The sequence below is a fragment of the Ananas comosus genome, unplaced genomic scaffold (genome assembly GCF_001540865.1).
Source record: "Ananas comosus cultivar F153 unplaced genomic scaffold, ASM154086v1, whole genome shotgun sequence".
NCBI lineage: Eukaryota > Viridiplantae > Streptophyta > Magnoliopsida > Poales > Bromeliaceae > Ananas > Ananas comosus.
Genome location: NW_017893341.1, coordinates 17444 through 37074, shown reverse-complemented (window position 1 = coordinate 37074; position 19631 = coordinate 17444). Strand labels below are relative to the sequence as shown.

The 19631-nt window shown below is 36.3% G+C and overlaps 3 protein-coding genes and 1 pseudogene across 4 annotated transcripts; 2 read left to right on the top strand and 2 right to left on the bottom strand.

The window, feature by feature from the left end:
* Positions 1 to 433: 433 nt before the first annotated feature.
* Positions 434 to 1920, bottom strand: LOC109705701 (protein RKD5-like). Of its 2 annotated transcripts, none has more exons than XM_020226450.1 (4): positions 1688 to 1920; positions 1509 to 1590; positions 1183 to 1403; positions 434 to 698 (listed from the first exon to the last, which is right to left on the bottom strand). In XM_020226450.1, the coding sequence occupies exons 2-4, from the start codon at positions 1585 to 1587 to the stop codon at positions 498 to 500; spliced, it is 501 nt and encodes a 166-aa protein (XP_020082039.1). In that variant the 5' UTR covers positions 1588 to 1590; positions 1688 to 1920; the 3' UTR covers positions 434 to 497. The 2 variants fall into 2 exon arrangements, with proteins under 2 accessions (XP_020082039.1, XP_020082040.1); XM_020226451.1 differs by having other exon boundaries at positions 1509 to 1571.
* A 2393-nt stretch (positions 1921 to 4313) lies between these two features.
* On the bottom strand, positions 4314 to 9699 carry LOC109705695. Its single transcript, XM_020226445.1, has 9 exons — positions 9617 to 9699; positions 8945 to 8987; positions 8777 to 8855; positions 8625 to 8670; positions 8382 to 8480; positions 7532 to 7600; positions 6761 to 7121; positions 6494 to 6651; positions 4314 to 5615 (listed from the first exon to the last, which is right to left on the bottom strand). Exons 5-9 carry the CDS (start codon positions 8445 to 8447, stop codon positions 4755 to 4757), a joined length of 1515 nt encoding a protein of 504 aa, XP_020082034.1. The 5' UTR covers positions 8448 to 8480; positions 8625 to 8670; positions 8777 to 8855; positions 8945 to 8987; positions 9617 to 9699; the 3' UTR covers positions 4314 to 4754.
* A 4011-nt stretch (positions 9700 to 13710) lies between these two features.
* LOC109705686 lies at positions 13711 to 16300 on the top strand (annotated as a pseudogene).
* A 689-nt stretch (positions 16301 to 16989) lies between these two features.
* LOC109705687 (HMG1/2-like protein) lies at positions 16990 to 19025 on the top strand. Its single transcript, XM_020226432.1, has 7 exons — positions 16990 to 17324; positions 17433 to 17543; positions 17662 to 17719; positions 17805 to 17849; positions 17955 to 18035; positions 18142 to 18243; positions 18726 to 19025. Exons 1-7 carry the CDS (start codon positions 17296 to 17298, stop codon positions 18750 to 18752), a joined length of 453 nt encoding a protein of 150 aa, XP_020082021.1. The 5' UTR covers positions 16990 to 17295; the 3' UTR covers positions 18753 to 19025.
* Positions 19026 to 19631: the final 606 nt, after the last annotated feature.

Below are 19631 nucleotides of genomic sequence, written 5' to 3'. Positions count from 1 at the left end.
TATTAATAACAGTTTAGTTCACGATTTATAATATTTTTAAAATATTGTACATTTTATAATTGGATGACAAGTTTGTTTCTAATTTATCAGTCACTTAGATCGAAAATTATCAAAAAACTGTATATTCTTATTAATAGCTACAGACTAATGATTGTCATCACGAATAAAAATAAGAGTACCTCCTCCTCTATAATATTCTAATATTTCTACAACCTAGTGAATTATAATAATTCAACTACATTAATACCTTTTATAGCTATCCAATTTAAATTGGATGTAATAATTTTGAATGTTATTAACAGAAAGTATTAAAATTATTGAAATATTAAAAATTGTGAACCAAGCAGACCCTTAAAGGTAAGTTTTTGTCGCCAACTAAATATTGTATGTCAAAGTTGCTTCAGGTAACTAGGCTAACAATTTATGTAGAAACTCATTGATAGAATTGTAATCATATATAAAGTACAAATTTTCTCTTCTCCTTTGCGCATCATAGTTCATGGGCATTTCTTCTTTAGATCTTTCGCTCTGTGTCTTCTTTTGAAAACATCTTGCCTGAACCTTTTGGTTTCCCTCTCTAACTCCATGAAAGGGCTCTTCTCAATAGCTTCTTTTTCGCTTTCGAGCATCCGTTGCCGCTTAGTAACTGCTTTTACAGCAGCAACTTTGTTTTCTTTCTCCTGCTGATGAACCTCCTCCTACATATACACCAATTACAACTTGTATGGATAAATCATACACAAAAAAAACATGACGAGTATGGTGAAAAAAAAAAAAAAAAAAAAAAAAAACTGTACAGCCTCAGGACACTGAAAAATAATATTTACGACGCATTCAATTGTAACACTTATGACCGTAAGACATAGGGTGAGATTAAATTATGCTTCGTTACTATATCTGAAAATAAATGTCCCTCAAGTATCTTACATAAATACAGTTTTTTCGGAACATATCGTTATCTTTATTAGATGTTTGGGCCAATTCATGAGAGGTAGGTGTACAAAATAAGTTGTTATTGCAAGATCAGGTGTTTCTAAAAGTACGTGTATATATATATATACACACTTATACAAATTAAGTTTTTGAAGGACACACAATATATAAAATTCAAATTTCTGCATAATATGTATGGAAATAGAAAATTTTGCGAGGATTTATAATTAGTATGTCCGCAAAAGTAACCTGGAGATCATGTATGAGAGAGTCGAGAGACTTAATTTTCCGGTGAGGCCAGCGAGGTATTCCGAATTCTCTGCATTTTCTCTTCAGCACGGTGAGCCCGATCTTCAAATTTCTCGAAGCTTCGACGATAGGCAGATTGAAGTACTTAACAATATCGGATAAAGCAATGTTGGCTACATGTTTTGTTGTTGCTCTCCCCTTCTTGATGGGCATTTCAATTTCTACATAATTCAATTCAATTACATATGATGAAAATTAACTAAGTAAACAATTGTAATAAAAGAGTTCATCAATAGAAAAAAAAAAGAAAAAAAAAAAGAAGTTACCAGAGGCACTTTGGTGGGTTTCATTTAAAGGTGCTTCAGGTTCCATAGAATGTGGAATACCCTCTGAATCAATGTTCATCAGCTTCAAAATCAAATTTTTCAAAAAATACAAAATCATGTAAATAATGAATAAGAGCTATATATATATATCTAGCATTAGCAACTCAAGCATCACTCACATCGAAGCGCAAATTCGCGCGACAATAAGATTTTGAATTTTTATCAACATGCAAAGATGAGTACTGAAATCGCCGCGAAGAACATCTTACTGATCAGCATATTCTACAATGAGAGGAAAGGGGATTGATTTATTGCCCCCTAAGTTGGAGAGAGTGGAGAGTGGTACACCTGAATAAAGAAAGGATTAGATCAGGATGGGGAGAATGGATGGTAAATTGTGGTAATTAAGAGAGTGTGATGTGGAGGGTTGAGAGGTTGGGGAGATTCCTATGAGGATTTTTTTTTTTTTTTTTTATAGTTAAGTTGATGTTTATGCTTACCATCTTTAATTTAATGCTCTAACTCTAGAATTGTAGTTGAGAAATTTTAAGTTCGGTTGTCACAAACCTGGATCCTCCAGAACCAGGTTATACAGGAATGTGAAAGTTGCACTTAAAAGTAACTTTAACAAAAAGAATCTTTTGAGGAAAACATTGTAATTCTTCTATATTATTCTTATATATATAATCATTTTTCAATAACAGTAACTATATTTATAATATATATATATAATATATATATGAGTGGAGCTAAAATACTTTACAAGTATACATGGGGTGGTGCTTTATGGTTTTAGCCCTTGGATAGAAACTATGAGATGAATGATGACTGGAATGTGTAGGTTATAGTATGGTAGATAATAGTGTTTGATCCAAACTATTAGTAATCAAGAAGTAGATCCAATATGCTAAAAATCTAATAGCACCACTGCGTGATACTTGTAAAATATCCTAGCTCAACTCTCTTCTCTCATATATTATATATATATATAATATATAATATTTCAAACCAACTTACTAGCACCATGTGAAATACAATCAAGATTCCAATAGAAAAAATATAAAAATAATTTTTTTTCTAATTATTATCTATTATATTATAATATAAAATAACTATGAGGCAACCACTACTCGCAAAGAAAATTATTTAAATCTCTCCTTCTCATTATTACGTCAAATCCATTGAAGGAGCTCTCCTCACGTTTGACCATCATCTTATTAGACTCCAATTCATTTCCTCCAAAAAAACATAATAATAATAATAATAAAAAGAAAAGTGTCTTAACTGACACACAAGCAAGCCAAAATTTTGACCCACCAGTATATATCACAAAAAAAGGGCACCCAAAATCGAACGGCTGAGATTCATCCACAAGGAACAGATCAAGAACCGCCCAAAGAAACCGAGGGGAGTAAATTGGGCAATTTCCAGCAAGGGGAGCACCAAATGTGTGAAGGAATATTAGCTTAAGGTAGGGAGTTCGTTGGAGGAGTTTTGTCCTCTCTCTCTCTCTCTCTCTCTCTCTCTCTCTCTTCGCTTTGGAATGCCAACTTAACTTAATTATTTGTTTTTTTTTTTGAGAGAGAGATAGGTAGCACATTACCCGACTCGTTTATTTCATTTAGAAATAAACTTAACTAAAAATGTGAATCAACTAGAATTCGAACTTGGGTCTCAGATACCAACCACCAAATTTTTTGCTATTTTTTAACTTAATTATTTGTTAAGTCTTCAGAGAGAAGAGTAGGGTTGAGTGCCAAGTGCTGCTTCTCTTTTTGGAATCATTCGCCTACCCTGGGAGTAGCTGCTTTTGTTTGTTGCTAAAAAGTACTACTTTTTCCTCTAGAGAAAGAGAACAATTTTTTAAAATATATTTATGTTTCACTCTAAATTTTTATGAGTTTTAAATAATACACTAAAAAATTTTGTAAAATTCGAATTCACAATGTTTTCGCTCTAATGTATATTAAATTATATGAAATTACATTATTATATCCAAAATAGTCTGTATCAGTATATTTCTATAAAACACAAAAAATAATAATTGAATTCTAACCTTAAGGACAGCAATAATAAATGCTAGCCACTCGGTAGTTGTTAAAGAAAAAGATGTTTAATTGCATTACTTTTCATCTACTTTTACTGAGTTGTTATATTAACTCACTATTTCTTAATTTTGGTAATTAAGTATCAATATCTATCAGTTTTTTCAGATAGAATTTTCTATGTCAGCATCAAACCATGCTTATACAAGCATCAAACACTCGGCAATTTTTTGGGTGCATCAACAAATTGTTTGATAAAAGATTAAATAAAATAAGAATAAAAAATTATTAGGTAAATATTAAAGTTAAAAAGAGGTAAATTACCATAGTTGGAGTAAGAAGAGTTGGGAAAGCATTAAATTGATTCTGTATTTTGGTAGGTCCCACAGTTCAATTCTTGCCTCATGGCTCTGGTGGAGTCAACAAGCGTGGGGTAATAAGGTCGTTTCGTTCCCCGGTGGTTTAAGGATTATTGAGAGAGAAGGGATAGAGACACAACCACTTCATCTAAGACCGAAAATTTGCGCTAAATTCTCCGTTAAAATAAAAGTTATTTACCTAAAATTTTTTCGCTTTGCAGTGGAAGAAAAATTTTGAGTGATTAAAGCTTAATCTTTTGGAGTTGGAACTGCACATGCGGTAACTAAAAGCAAAAATATGTTAAACAAGAAAAAATGAGTGTATCGAAAGACGATTTGATCTTCATACTGGTAACAAATTGTCGTTGTTGTTGTAACGAGAAGTTGAGAGGAGGCATGCATTTAGACATCAATCAAGAGACTTTTCTGGGACTCTCGGACTGCTTTACATAGTAGAAGGAAGATACAGTGCTTCTGCGTTTGTTTGAGAAATGGATAAAAGCGCACAGCTAAAATAATAAATGGGTGGGGTAACTCATTAACCACCCACCCCAATGTTACAAATGGGCTCACCTTGTTTGCTCCTCTGAAGATAATGATGTCTAACACATAAATTAATCTGTACACCCGCCACCCTTGCCCTTGTTACAACATAGTGCTGGTGTCCTAATACATATAAGTACCCACCTGATTATCACAAGTTCTCAATTCCTCGCCCGCCTAAAGATCTCAAATTTTCAATTCCTTGTCCACCACTTCGCGCAACTGCGGCTAATTCCAGCACCATGGTTCTTCCTCTTCAATGCTAACCGAGTAAAATCTGAAGAATAAAAACTATTCCTTCAAAGTTGCAAGGCTAAATCGGGCTGCTTTGAATCCACTACTACACCTGAACCCGGCGATCCCGGTGACTGGAACCCGACATTCAGGTCGGGAGGAACAGACTCAGGCTTCGGCTGCAGCGACGGCCCCCGCCACGGGCCCCGTGGATCATCCGCGCTACTGTTTGTTGCATTCCCTACCGACTTTGCTCTCTCCGTCTCTAACTGGTGCATCTGCTTTTGACTGTGAACAATCCCGTTGTTTCCGCTTCTGGAAACCATGCTTAGTGCCTGAGCATGCGTCATTTGCAATTCTGAGCCAAAGGACCTCGCAGGCCCGACCATCTTTCTAATCCCGAGCTGTTGAGGCATATTATTGTTATATTGAAGAGCAGGATTGAAGCCGTTGATGGTGCGAAGCGACGCCTTGGCTTGGATATTATTATCACCAACACCAGTTGATACGCTCGTCCCATTTCCATAATTAGGTATCTTCGTGGCCTCTGCACTGCCCGCAAATTCCGAGGATCTACCAGACGTGGAAGCAGCAGGCGGAGTCCTATTCAACTGCTCTTCGCTGACGGTTTTAAGCGTTGAAGAAGGTTCCTGTCGTTGGAACAGTTGTGAAAGTTCATCGGTTCTGGATATTGTGGGGCATGAAGAGGTTTTCAGTTGAGGGGATGGGTGGCAAGAAGTTGAGAGGAGAGGTGTCTGAGACTGTTGTGTAGGTTCCCTGTCTCCAACCCATCCACGGCCATAGTTGGTCCCTGGAGGTAAAACACGTTCTATCTTTTTTGCAGCGATGGACCATCCAATGGGGCCGAAGGTTGCAGCAAATCTAGCCAAGCTCCTTGCGTATGCACACTCCACATGAAGACCCACCTTTTTTTTTTTTTTTTTGGAAAAATAACAATCACCATCATGATATGTACAAGTACAATAAAGAAATTTGAGTACTAAAACTAAATGCCAATATGTTCTTTTTCCCGGAGGCTGCAATTGTAAAAGAAAACAATATTGAATCGGACAGAAGATGTCAGGTTTTATCAGGGAATACGAATGCCTATGTAGCCAAGTACCCGAGGGGGGAAAAAAAAAAAAGGAAAAGAGAAACTTTGATATCTATCATGGCGTATAGCATCATGGGATTACAGCCAATTCCATACTTCTGTGATTCAATACCACGATTTGGTTCATTAAATTTCGCAGAACTAACAAGAACTTCAAATACAATGGTTAGATATTTGCCCAAACATCAATCTGAAATTGACTGCGAAAGAAAGATAAATAGATCTGATTTTTCAACCAACCAATGTTGGGGAAGAAAAGAAAATTACTAATATCTAATATGTCAATTAAAAATCATGTCTTGATTTGATATCCAGTTATCGTCCGACAAAGGGTTTGTTAAGAGGGATTATTTGCATATAGTTAGCTTTCAGTACTATTGCATGAAGTGGCTTAAAACTTGAGTCTGCAGATATCTGGCTGTAACGCCAAAACATTTTCATTCACTAAGCAATGTCACTTGAAAATAAATGCATAATATACTACAGTAGCCAGATATAGATAGTTTGCCGGTGCATGTCTCAGAGTACATGCATCATTATCAACTAGATTTAACAAGTCCGCTATGTCTTATTGGTTGGTTGTGCATGTATAAGTTGTTGCATGAAATCAACCAAATCATCCCTTTCTTTTCCAAGAAAAGACAATGACAAAAGAAGAACAAAATTAGATAGAATTCAGCAAATACTTACTGGCACCAGCTGCTTCCTCTCCCCATCAAAGGTGGCCAGCACAGGAAGCTCGTGTACACTGGTAGACAGCTGAGGCTGTCTATACGTGTTCCGACGATTCTCATCTATAACAGTAGGTTTCTTACCCCACTTTGTTGCAACCCCTTTCACAGCAGACCCTGCCAATATAAAAATCACAGTTAAGCTTTTAAGAAATCAGGACCAGTAACAAAAGCTAAAGACTGAAGCTGTAGGCTACCCTATGTGAAACATTTTACAGCCACAAACCTAAAAATTCTTCATTTTTTTCAGCTTTCTGATTGCTAAGCCAACTAAATGTCTCAGTATCACGAAGACCATGAGAAGCCCCCGTAAACAATTCCCTGTTTCCAGGCTTGTCTACCCCTGGTCCTTTTCTTGACATGTCATAATCCGAAATAGACCGCTGATTATTGCCCACGGCATTCGAAAGTGCTGCATCGGATGAAAAATCCAAACCAGCACCCTCCGATGCTTTTCCAACTGTTTTCTTGTTCTTATTGGGAGGTCGGCCTCTCTTTGGCACTGTCTTAGGTTCCGGTTCATCTGCATCGCTTTCTTGTCTCAAGTTCTCGAAATTCTTTTTAGCAAGTTCTTGTATAGACCGTGCCTATCACAGGATTAACCATGAGTTCAAATGAATGAAGGAAAACAAGAGGGCAAAAGTGTTCAAATAGTCCCTGCATTATCAGGGCATTGCAACTTAGTCCTTGAACATTTTGACTAAAAAACTTTAGCCCTTGAAATTTCTCATTTCCAATAAATGACCTCATAACACTGCTATGATTACTCTGTAATAAGTCATTAGACAGGGCAATCAGAGACTTTTATAATGGCTGGAATGCAACTGCAGTGTAAGAGAAGAGTGAGCATGCAAGTAAAAAGTTTCATGGACTGATTTGGCAACATTATAATAGAAAGGGACAGTCCATACATTTTACCCTCCAAAAAGAGTACAGACATTTTAAGCTGATTAAAAGTTAAATGGACATAACTATTAATCTGGTACATGGTTAATACCTGCCGATAGTATATGGTGTCCGGTGCATTGTACTGCATGGCATTCGAGCTAATCAAAAAGATGTCCTTCTGCAAATATATATAACAGAATAAATATCATGAACCCAAGATGTCAAGCAAAGGAAAAACTACTCTAACTGTCAATATATATGGCTAAACTTTAATCCCATACAAGTAATTGTCACCGTCATATTTTTTATTCAAAAATTACAATAAGCATCTTTCACTAAGCCTAAAGATAGCATCAAAAGGTTTCCCCAGGCATATGCACGCATCACAAGAGTAAAATAGAAAAAGACTATAAAAAATTAAACGCACTTGAGAAGGAAACAAACATCATAATAGGACACTCAAAAGCATCCAAGCTAACTATGGTGACATACAGAATGCCAGCAAAAGAGTCTCTACTTCCCTTCAGCAATTTAGTTTATACATCTTCAGGCATCATGAGCTCTTTCAACTAAGGCAATTTTTGCATCCTCAGAATCAATGCCATGTAAATACAGGAACGCGAAAAGAGGATCCACTTTCTTCTCTATCCCCAGGTAACCTCATCTGTACTATTTTGTCAGATCAACATAAAGCATTTATATCTTACTCTCAATGAATATATGAGCTCCAATTTACTCTGATCAAAGAAATATAAATGACTTGATGAAATAAGAGAATAAATAAAAGAAAGTCTCCAGATAAAACCCAGTGACAGCAACAAGTTTATCAAAAAATCACGAGAATTTCAAGTTTAGATCTAAAACGTGATATAATGAGAGACAAGTGACATGCAGTTCCAAACATGATAACACGGATTGCAGAGATCAATTTATTTGATGCTAGAGCACTCGCGACCAACCTCGAACTGCTCCAAATTTTTATATGCTCCGCTTGACAACTTCTTTCGTACCGTCCCAAAGTCCATTGGGTGCTTAATAATGTCGTGGTAATCCGGAAGCTGCATATGCATAAATATAAAGCCTTTAGCAAAACAGGACCTCTCTTAGACCATTTAACGTTATAAAGATAACCTGTCAATATTAAAAAGCACAAGAAGAAGAAGAAGAAGAAGAAGATATGACTACAAGTTTGAAATAAGGACCTCCTCAGGATCGACGGCCTCTGAGAAGACACCGTATGTATCTTTCCTGAATTGAAACAAGGAGATATAACCAGCCGGAAGAACAAGATAAATGAATATTAAGAAAAAGGCCGCCACAAATAAGATTTTGAAAAAGAGAGTGCACCACTCACTTCTGGAGCCTATCAAGTACGAAAAACAACAGCTCTTTGTCTGGAAGGGGTGTTGTGGGCCCGGAATTTGATGGATCATCTGTTCATATCACATGCAAATCAGATAATAGTATCCACTAAAAACTTTATTACTAGTTGCCTCTCCAATTTAATGCATAAATCACTAACCTTGATGAGAATCTATCTCTTTCGACAAACTGTGCCTTTCTCCCTGAAATTTGTCAAAAAGAAAAGTTAATACCCAAAACCAGAGGAAAAAGAAACAGAAACCCCTAAATAGGAGGTGAAATTTGGGTACTTCAAATGATTAAAAAATATTGAGCAGAGTAAAAGGAGAAGGAAGAAGACAAATATAAACTTTTTTTCCTCCCCACAGCAGCTAGGTTTTACTTTTCCCCCAATAAATGAAGCACCTTTAAAAGGAACCCAAATCGAAGTAATGAATAAACTAGAAAAATGTTCAACGCTGCATAGGAATCGCACTTTGGGCTTCAAGAAACGACTGTTGGAGTTGACCTAGTCAAATCTCAAACCATTCCCCAGTCGCCGAAACCCAGGAGAAAATGTCCAACAATAGGACGAAATTCGAGGAGCAAATCCCACCGCTTCGCGTAGATTCCCGATCCGTGGGAGGAACCGTACAAAGACCCAGTTTTTTTAAACCAGGAAAAAGGAAAAAAAAAAAAAAAAGCCCTAGATTCTGGAGGGCGGCGCGAGTAACTAGATCCGCTACAGGCCCCGCGGATCTCCGCGTCCCCCCACGTCAAAGGAAAGAGGGAGTCCCGAATTAAGAAGGAAAGGTAATAAATTGGGCAATTAATGGCGGGGTATTCTGCGAACCTTGTCGCGATCTCCCTCGCCCGGGGTCTTGCGCTTGCGGAGGGAGCTCCCGGGGTCGGAATCGGAGCCGGAGGGGGCGGAATTGGGGCGGATGCGGCTGTGGGGAGGCGCAGGACGAGCTTCAGCTTCTTTCTCGCGGCGCTTCCCGCTGGATCCCGCCTCGTCGTTCGTCTCCTCGTGGTCGTCGGCGGCGCCCGGATCGGGGCGTCGGGGGGTCGGGTTATGGGCTTCCGGCGGTGGCGGCGGCCGGCCGGAGGAGGAGGAGGGGTGGGGAAGCGGAGTAGGGGTTAGTGGTGTAGGGTTAGGCTAGGACTAGGGCTAGGTTAGGATTAGGGTTAGGGTTTCGCTTGTGTTGCTCTTGCTGGTGCTGCTGCTTCTGGAGGCGGAGGCTCCGCCTTTTGGATGTCGAGGAGGAGGGGCGCCCCTTCTTTTCCTCTTCTTCTCCACTGGTTTGGAGTTGCCCATCGCGGTCGGAGTCCCCGAGCCCCTTCTCTCTCTCTCTCTCTCTCCTCTCTCTCTCTCTCTCTAGAAACAAGGGCGATTTTTGGGAATTATTCCGATTTTTTTTTCTTTTTTTTTTTTCCTCTTTCCCCCCCGCACAAGGGCGAGAGTGCGTTGCGCGACTTTTTGGAAGGGGCCTCGCACGTGACGGGGGGCGGTGGGACCCGCTTGTCAGAGCCCTATTCGAAATATGTAACACGCTTGCTTCGCACGTGAGATTCAGTTGAGTGGGTCCCACTTCTCTGTGTCCCTATATGAGGTGGTTTCGTGCGTGGGCGAGAGTACTAACAAATGCTACTAAATGAGGGCCCATGGATCGTGTGGCTTTGGGGCTCCTTGGGAAATTATTATTATCTCGGATTAATGAGACGTGAGTAATTTAAAATCAAATTTTCTTTTTTTATAAAAAAAAAATGTTGGTATGGTTTGATTTGGTTTGCTTTATATTACACGAATTGTAATCAAATTAATGCTTATCTTTAATTAATATAAAATCAAAACCAAAATGAATTATCAGTCAATTAAAACAGACGCCCTGTTTGGTTGTTTCAAATCCTGGAATTTTAAATAATTAGAATTTTAATTCTTCTAATTCTATCGTTTGGTACAATTGCTTAATGAGAATTCAAGTTATTTAAAAGGGTTTGGTGCAATTCTCGTAACACAAATGATTTTCCTATCAAATTGGATGAGAATTTATTTGCTATTAATTATACTTTATCAATGACCCCAAAAGTACTCCGCCTTAAATAAGTTACAGTATATTTCTCATTAAATAACTTATGATAGGAATTAAAAAATAATTGCGGTAACATAAATTTTTCATTTATCACCTAGGATCGTATTTGAACTTCCACGTTTGAGTTCAAGATTCGAAATGATAAAATGTGTGCAACCGTTATATTCTCAGAAATAGGAATGTAGTAATTCTCTGTAAATATATCAATATATATATATATTTACTTCATGCATTTGAATCAAACATGAGATTATAGAATATTACCGAACAATTTACTACAAATAGCTTAGTATTGTCTTTGTAGATTGTTAATATATTAATACCTACGAGCTAGCAAATCAATGGCAATGAAGTGTATTCATTAAGGCTGTGTTTGGTTCGGATATGAGTAGGAACTGCTAGTTCCAGGGATAGGTATAAGTTCAGGTATAAGCAAGAACTAAACCAATTTTGCGTTTGGATGAAAATTGAATGATTTTTAAGAATAAGGTAAATAGTGTTTGGATAGTTAGATTGGAACAAGAGGATTAAGAGTTATAATTTGAAATTAAAATTATATTATGTAATTAATTAACATCAAAATATTACTTAAAAATAAATAATAAATTAATTATTAATAATTAATTATAAATAATAATGAGTATTAATAATTATTAATAATTAATTATAAATAATAAATTAATAATATTGAATATCTAATTAATAATAATAATAATTGATAATTATTAATAAAAAATTATTATTATTAATTATTATTATTGATTAATTATTAATAATAAATTAATAGCAATATCGATTATCTAATTTTTATGAATAATAATATCGATTATCTAATTATTAATAATAATAATTATTATTATTTATTAATAAATAATAATTATTATTAATAATTAATTAGTAGTAATAAATTAATAATAATAATTATCTAATTATTAATAATTAATTATAAATAATAAATTAATAATAATATCGATTATCTAATTATTAAGAATAATAATTATTAATAATTATTAATAATTAATTATAAATAATAAATTAATAACACTATCGATTATCTAATTATTAAGGATAATAATTATTAATAATTATTAATAAATAATAGTAAATATTATTAATTATTATTAATTAATTATAAATAATAAATAAATAAATAATTTAATTATTAAAGTAATAAATAATAATTTAAATATATTAATTAGATTAATTAATAATTTACTATCATTAAAATTAAATTTTAATTTTAATTAATATTGTTCTTATCAAGGAACAACAATTTCAGTAAAAAGATGGAACAACAATTCTATTCTTAAACCAGTTTGTTCTTGAAATCCTGAAATTACTATTTTCGGGTACCAAACATCACGTTTGGAAACAAAGGAAGGAAAAAAAATTTATTCCTCCTTGTTCCCGAGCCAAACATTATCTAAAGGCATCCTCCACATAAAATTTTGAGAGTTACGCGAACTCGACTTCGCGCCCAAGTGTGAAATTGAAATTTATCTCTAAACTTAAATTGGCCATAACTTTTCACATACTATACAAATATACAGTTTGTAAGTCAAATTTTCCATCATTACTAAACGAAAGTATTTCGAAGTTTGGCGCACCCAAACATGCCCTAGAATCTAAAGTACTTCTCATTGATTTTTTTTTTTTTTTCGGAAAATCAAATAGCCGCAAAAGCTCCTTTAATTGGCCCCCACACTGCACAAGGATTCATTTGAGATTTTATTCTTTTTGTACTATGCAAAAGAAATATTACTTGCGTCTAGTGCATCTGCATATAGGCGCGGCACGCCTCTAAATATTTTTATCTTTTATTTAATATTTCTATACTAAAACTAAATGAATTGCAATTTTTTTGTGTAGCTTGATTGACTGCATAAAATAAATGTAGGGCCCGACAAATTTATAATGTGCATATATATTTATAAATTAGAAACAATTGTCTTAGTCTTAAGTTTCGAGAATACAACAATAATAATTGAAAGCTCAGGGGCTACAGTGCAATTTTACCCAAGTAGCCACAATGGCCCTTCTTTTTTTTGGGGGGTAAAAATATTACAAACTCATTAGAAGTATCTATGGATCATTTCTGAATCAATTGTTTAATCTTTCAAAATTATAATTATACTATTCAATTCTTTTAATTTATTTGATTTGGAGTGAGTTAATAATATTTTGATTTCAAAATTTACACTAAGAGCTCACTTTGATTAATTTATTTGAGTCCAGTTAACAATATTTTTACTTTAAAATTGTACACTAAGAGATTACTTTAATTAATTTATAATTATGAGAATTATATAAAATGTATTTTAAAATTTTAATTTTACTATTTAATTTTTTTAATTTATTTGATTTGAGTCCTGCCAATAGCAATTTAACTTCAAAATTTACGCCAACCGGTTATTTTAATTAATTTATAATTAAAGAAAATTATATAAAATATATTAATTAAATATGTTAAAGTAAATGACATTATTAAAATTTTAAATTAAAGTATCATTGATAGAGTGGTATTGAGGGTCATTTAACACTAATTTAACGCTATCAGATAAAATGGAGTTTGGGTAAAAGCATATAGAAAAATACTTCTGCATTCTTCCGGTGGAAACCGTACGGGACGCAATATCACGTACGGAAATAAATAAAATAATTTTTCTATCATACTTTTTTACCGCACATAACGTAATATTTTTCTCAATTCCGAACGAAGCGTTAAATCAAATAAATAATAAAATTAAAATATTAAAAAAATAAATAATTCACTTAAAATGATTTATAATTTAAATAATATCTCTACAATTTTTTTTTAAAAAATTTGTTGGTAACCCAAAATCCAAATCAAACACGCAAGATGAGCGTAGCTCCTCGACGCTTGTATATAGTTTGCACACGAGAGTGGGGAACAAGGGGGAACGCGACAGGGGAGAAACAAGAGAAGGGCACAATGTGTATAGCTACATGGATTTGGCAATCTCACCCCGTTTACCAAACTCCTCCTCCTCTTAAATCGGGACGAATACCACACAAGGCACGCGCAAACTCCACTTAAATCCCAAAATTTCCCATCTTTTCCTCTCAAATTCGAACATTTCCATGCCGATATTTGTTAATTTCCCAGTTCGGGCCATTATTTTTGACGAATTTGGCGTTTTTGGTGTTGTTTTTTTGGTTTAATTTGGATGGGATCGAAGGCCTACGAAGCCAGTGGAGTGGTGGGGTGAAGGGGATCGGAAGATGATACTCGGAGGGAGAGATGAATTGGCCGGGGGTACATGGTTGGGTTGCACAAGAGATGGGAGATTCGCTTTTCTTACTAATTTTAGGGAGCCTGGCCCTCTCCCTGTTGCAAAATCAAGAGGGGTTTTGCCTCTTAGGTTTCTGCAGGTGCTTCTTATGAACTCACTGCTCCATTAATTTTTGCCCTTTTCTTTTTCAGTTAATTTTTCATCAGGATTGCTGTTCTGATAAACTGTTCTTCTTTGTAATTTCCTTCTTGTTGATTTGGATGCATTTTGAGAAGTATAAGCATGATCTGATCTTTTGCCAAAAAGTAACCTTCTAATTGTGAGAGTGAGAACAGGAAAGTAAACATCAGGAATCAGTGCAGTAGCAGTTCTTTCAGAAAAGAGGTTTCGAATTCGACCCGAGTTCCGCAGTCGCTTGAATTAATTCCATTTCAAATCCGAACGAGTGTTTGAATTTAGTATGCTGCGATTTGTTTTACTTGCAATCTGCAAAAGAATGTCTTCGCATCTGATAGCATGCAGTGTTAGATTTGTGTTCTGTCTCAAACTTTGTATTTACCCGACAATCAGATATTTTGGTTGAATGCAGAACAATCAGAGCCCGTTGGATTGTGCGGCGGAAATAGCCAAGGAAGCTGATGAGTACAATGGATTTAACCTGGTATTGGCTGACGTGCACGCGAAAACCATGGTTTACATTTCCAACAGGCCGAAGGGAGAGCCGGTGATTCGAGTGGTTCCTCCTGGTCTTCACGTGCTTTCAAATGCAAATTTGGACACTCCTTGGCCCAAGGTTGGCGATAATAGCCGATAATCTGAGCTTAACGTCGAGAATGGTCTTGCATGCATTGTTATTATTCTCGATCTTATCGCTTTGTTTTTTATATCTTTTGGATTAAGCAATTACTGCATAATAATGCCTCTAATTGCAGTTCCTTCACAGTAACATCTCCAATTGCAGATTCATATACTGCAAATGCAGATCCCGATACATATTCTGTTCGTAATACATTTCCGCCATTTAGAAAATAACCTAGTAAACATACAAACATGACAGATGATAGGATTATCAGTTAGCTTTGGTTATTGCATTTTCTCTTCCTTTGTCTCTAAGTAATATAAGGAGGATGTATAACAAAAACATGTATGCCCTCATTATGCTTATCCTGTTTTGGCAATACCAAACTTATTTTGAAAGTATGGCAAGCAACTGAGTAATCATTTTCACGTGTTGAATAATCTATTGTTTTATAATATGAAGAAAAGTAACGCAATAGCATGAATTGTCACTTGGTTCAAGTGAAAATTTCATTCATATACAAATGCAAAATCTTGTTTTTTGTTCCGCGAAGCGGCATAATTCATCCATTGTTATTGTATCCACTCAACTTCTTTTTTGCTTTGTGCTGTTAGTCTGCTATTTATGTGTAATGCTGCTGTTCCTACTTGCTTGCATCATGAACAGTTAGATAATGAAAGATTGAAGAAGTAATCTCTCATCTCTTATACTCCATTCAATTCGCAAGTCCTTAAATTTTGCAGGCGCAACGCTTGAGTAAGAACTTCGACGAATCTGTCAGAAGGAATGGGGGAGAAGAAATCCCTCTGAGCCAGATGGTTCACGAATTGATGGAAGACACTGCAAAAGCTGATTGGTCCATGTTGCCGCAAACCGGTTGCGATCCCGAGTGGGAATACGACCTAAGTTCTATATTTATCGACACTGACACGAAGGTGGTGAGTAGATTCTCTTTCAGTATCTCTTTTCTTTCTTTCTTTCTTTCTGTTTTTTTTTAAGTGATCTCCTTCAGTATCTAGAACTAAGCTAAGAGTGATCTTTTAGGGTCGGTATGGAACTCGAAGCATGGCCGCGATCTCAGTTAAAGCACAGGGAGAGGTAGATTTTTATGAGAGGTACCTAGAGAACAGCTTGTGGAAGGAGCACCTTACTCACTACTGCATAGAAAAGCTGCAATAGATGAAATTCTAACATACATCTCAAGTAAAAAATTTCACGAGAAACTCGGCAATGCACATTTCTTCTCAGTTAATGTATCTTTGAGATATCATTTGCTGGTTTAAGGCTTTTTGTTCTAACTGTTTGACTTATTTGGTTTAGCTGTTGTATAATATCCATGAAATAGAAACAATAATTGACCGTTACAATTGGAATTTTTCATGTGAACAAAATATTATCTTCTTTTACTATACTAATGTGTTCTATCTATAGAATGGAGCCAAAGCAAATTTATATCTGATCAAAGATCTTACGAGTTATCGGCTGTACTTAGCGCAAGTGGCAAAAGAAAAAAATAGATCTTATGAGTTGTAGTAATCTTGTTCAAAAATCTCTCAATTGAGCTGGTTAGCTTGAGTTGACTAAAAAATGAATGAGCTTACTTGCTCTCATGTGAGTAGGTATCACTTCACAATAGTAATTGTAAGTTTCTGCTATAGCCAAAAGTTTTAAGTTTTAAATTTGTTAAAAGTTTTAGTTTTACTTTTTGAGAAAAAAAAGGTTAATTTTTTTAAAAAAAGCTAAGCCAAACGTGCTATAAAAATTAGTTACTACCCAGTATACAAACTATACATAGCGCATTTGACTATGGTACTGGAGATCTCAAATATGAAGCCTTAAAATTACTTTGCTATTTTTTGTTCTGAAAAGTGAAAAAAACGAAAACCCTCTAGGCCTCTACTGACGCCAAATGTGGCGAATAGGCCAAGTCAACACGAGCTTGATCCTGATCCTAATCGGGGTAGCCGCATCGCGCGTGAGGGATCCGTGGCGGGAAAATTCGGGCGAATAGGATCGTAGCCCACAGATCGCTGACGTGGCAACGAGGCAATATTTATTTATTTCCCGAATCCCGCCCAAAACCCTCGTTCCGGGCCGCTCCGCTCCGCCTACTAAGTTTTCGAGTTCGTGGCAAGCATCGCCAACCCCCACCACACCCCCCCGACTCCTCGTTCTCTCCCCCTAACCTCTCTCTCTCTCTCTCTCTCTCTCTCTCTCTCTCTCTCTCTCACCCCTAACCCTAACCCTAACCCTAACCCTGACCCTACGGTAAGAACCGTGTCTCCCTCCTCCTCCTCCTCCTCTCCCTCTCACTATCGCGTGCGCCGATCTCGCTTCACTTTGCGTCGTCTCGTCGCTGATCCGGATTTTTCTCGCAGCTTGCGCCATGGCGGGGAGATCGAAGGGCGGAGCCGCGTGAGTCTCCTTCCCTGTCCTCTTCGCCCTTTTCGATCTCGAGATCGCTAGGGTTTCGGATCTAGGGTTTTCGGCTGGTTTGATGATCCTTTTCGTGGTTTCTCGTAGGGCGAAGAGGAAGGCGGACGATGAGGGAAAAAAGGCGGTGAAGAGGGGGAAGAAGGCCGGGAAGGATCCTAACCGGCCTAAGAGGCCTCCTAGCGCCTTCTTCGTCTTCATGTAAACCCTCGCAACATGATACTTTTTTTATGATTTATTCGTAAACAGGATTCACAGCGTAGATCAAATCCTTTGTTTATATTGAGGTTTTTTTTTCCCCTCTTTTTTTGATCTAAAGGGAGGAATTTAGAAAGCAATACAAGGAGAAGAACCCTAAGAACAAACTTGTTTCCGTCGTAAGCCTTTTTCCCCTTCAGATCTGAAATACATACTCGATCTGTTATTTTTTGTGCAAATTTTATGTCTATCTATTTTAATTAGGTGAGCAAAGCAGGTGGAGACAAATGGAAATCCATGTCGGACTCTGTGAGTAACACTCTCTAAGATAAATCGCCCATATACATTTTAGCTTAGGATTTAATCAATTAATTTCCTATTAATTAATTTTTTTCTGTTATAATTTAACTACAGGAGAAGGCTCCATATGTAGCCAAAGCAGAGAAGAGAAAAGCGGATTATCTCAAGAACATTGCCGCATATGACAAAAAGAAGGTCCTCCTTTAAATTTGTTTTTGCTCCTTTTTTTTTTAAAAAAAAATTGTTCATCTTTTTGGGTTCTTTGGCTTATGTTTATTTTTGTTGTTTACCATGAAATTAGGCTGAGGGTAGTAGTGGAGGGAATGCGAGTAGCGAGGAGGCGGGAGAAGGATCTGACAAGTCCAAGTCCGAGGTTGAGGACGACGAACAAGAGAGCGGAGAGGTGAAGTTCTATTCTTTTTGTACTCCTAAGTTAACAAATCAAATGGGCTGCAAGCTTATTTCAGCTAGTCCCTATACTTTTGTTGAGCTACCAAACTGGTCGTTGTACGCACTTCTCTTGGATCATTAGATCAGTGTACACTTATTCTTAATTGACCAATCAACTGAACTTCTAACATTAATAAACCATTCACACGAATGGTTAATTATCTTTATCTTTTGTTTTATGAACTTTGCTAGTTTTGTATTGTATGTGTTGGTAAAATCCAGGATGCAACTTTGTTGGATAAAGCCAACAAGGGAGTATGTACCACGGTTAAATGGTAGTGATAATTCTTGGCACTTTATGTAATTGACACTAAGGAGTTTAGGAACCATATTGATAGCTCTGTTATGGAGTAGGGGGACTAACTTTAATTATCAAAATTGTATCTTCTACTGTTGTTGATCATCATAATTCTTGTTTTGTTAATTTTCTTGCAGGAAGATGAGGATGAGGATGATGATTAAATAGGTAGCAAAAGTATTTTGAGCTATGAGGGTAGTGAAAGGGGAATTGGACTACTGAGGTTACATTTCCGTTTTAGCTCTCTTATAGGATAAGACTCCAGTAGATGACAATTAGAGGTAGGATCCTCTTTTACTAAAATGTAGAAAATGCTTACTGTCTTTTTGTTTGTTTTCATGCCTCCTCCCTAGTGTTCAAATGCTTTTGTTCACTAACTGCTAAAGAAAGGCTGCTTGTAGGTTTGGTGTTTTGATTTTTCCTGCCTCTTTTCTTTCTGTCTTTGCTGCTATTTCCTCTCTTTTTTTCTTTTTTTTTTTTGTTGTACATGTGCTCTCCATGCTCTATTCTACTGGTTCGGTCCATCTTGTAGTGGTCCATCTTATAGTCTCAGCAAATGAGATTTGATGAGTGCGAGTTGTCGCTTCGACATTGACTGAATTGTCAATTTCCTGGTTGCCTTCAACTGAGAGGTAATAACTTGGTTCTGTATGCTTTTTAATCGGCATGTTTGTTCTGGTTGTGGGTGTTATTGCTTTCTGTTACTCGGAAAAATGGGGACCTCCAGCATATGCTGTATCTACTATCTACTAGTGCTTTCAGAAACTTTTCGACTGGATTCTTCAGCCGCATCTTATTTTGTCTTTGGTTGCATGAGATGAGCAAAGAGTGTGATAGTGATGTTAGTGGGTACAGCATTAGGAAGTGGGATGAAAAGATCCTTTGTTTCCTATGATTGAGATGGGGCATGTCTAATTGTCGCCCACAATGAACCAAGGTCAATGTCACCCTAATTATTTGGATCTTTGGAAATAAAACACAAGCACCTGACCCTTGATGTTGTAAAAAATAGCTTTGTTAGCATTTTTTATTAATAGTGAGAG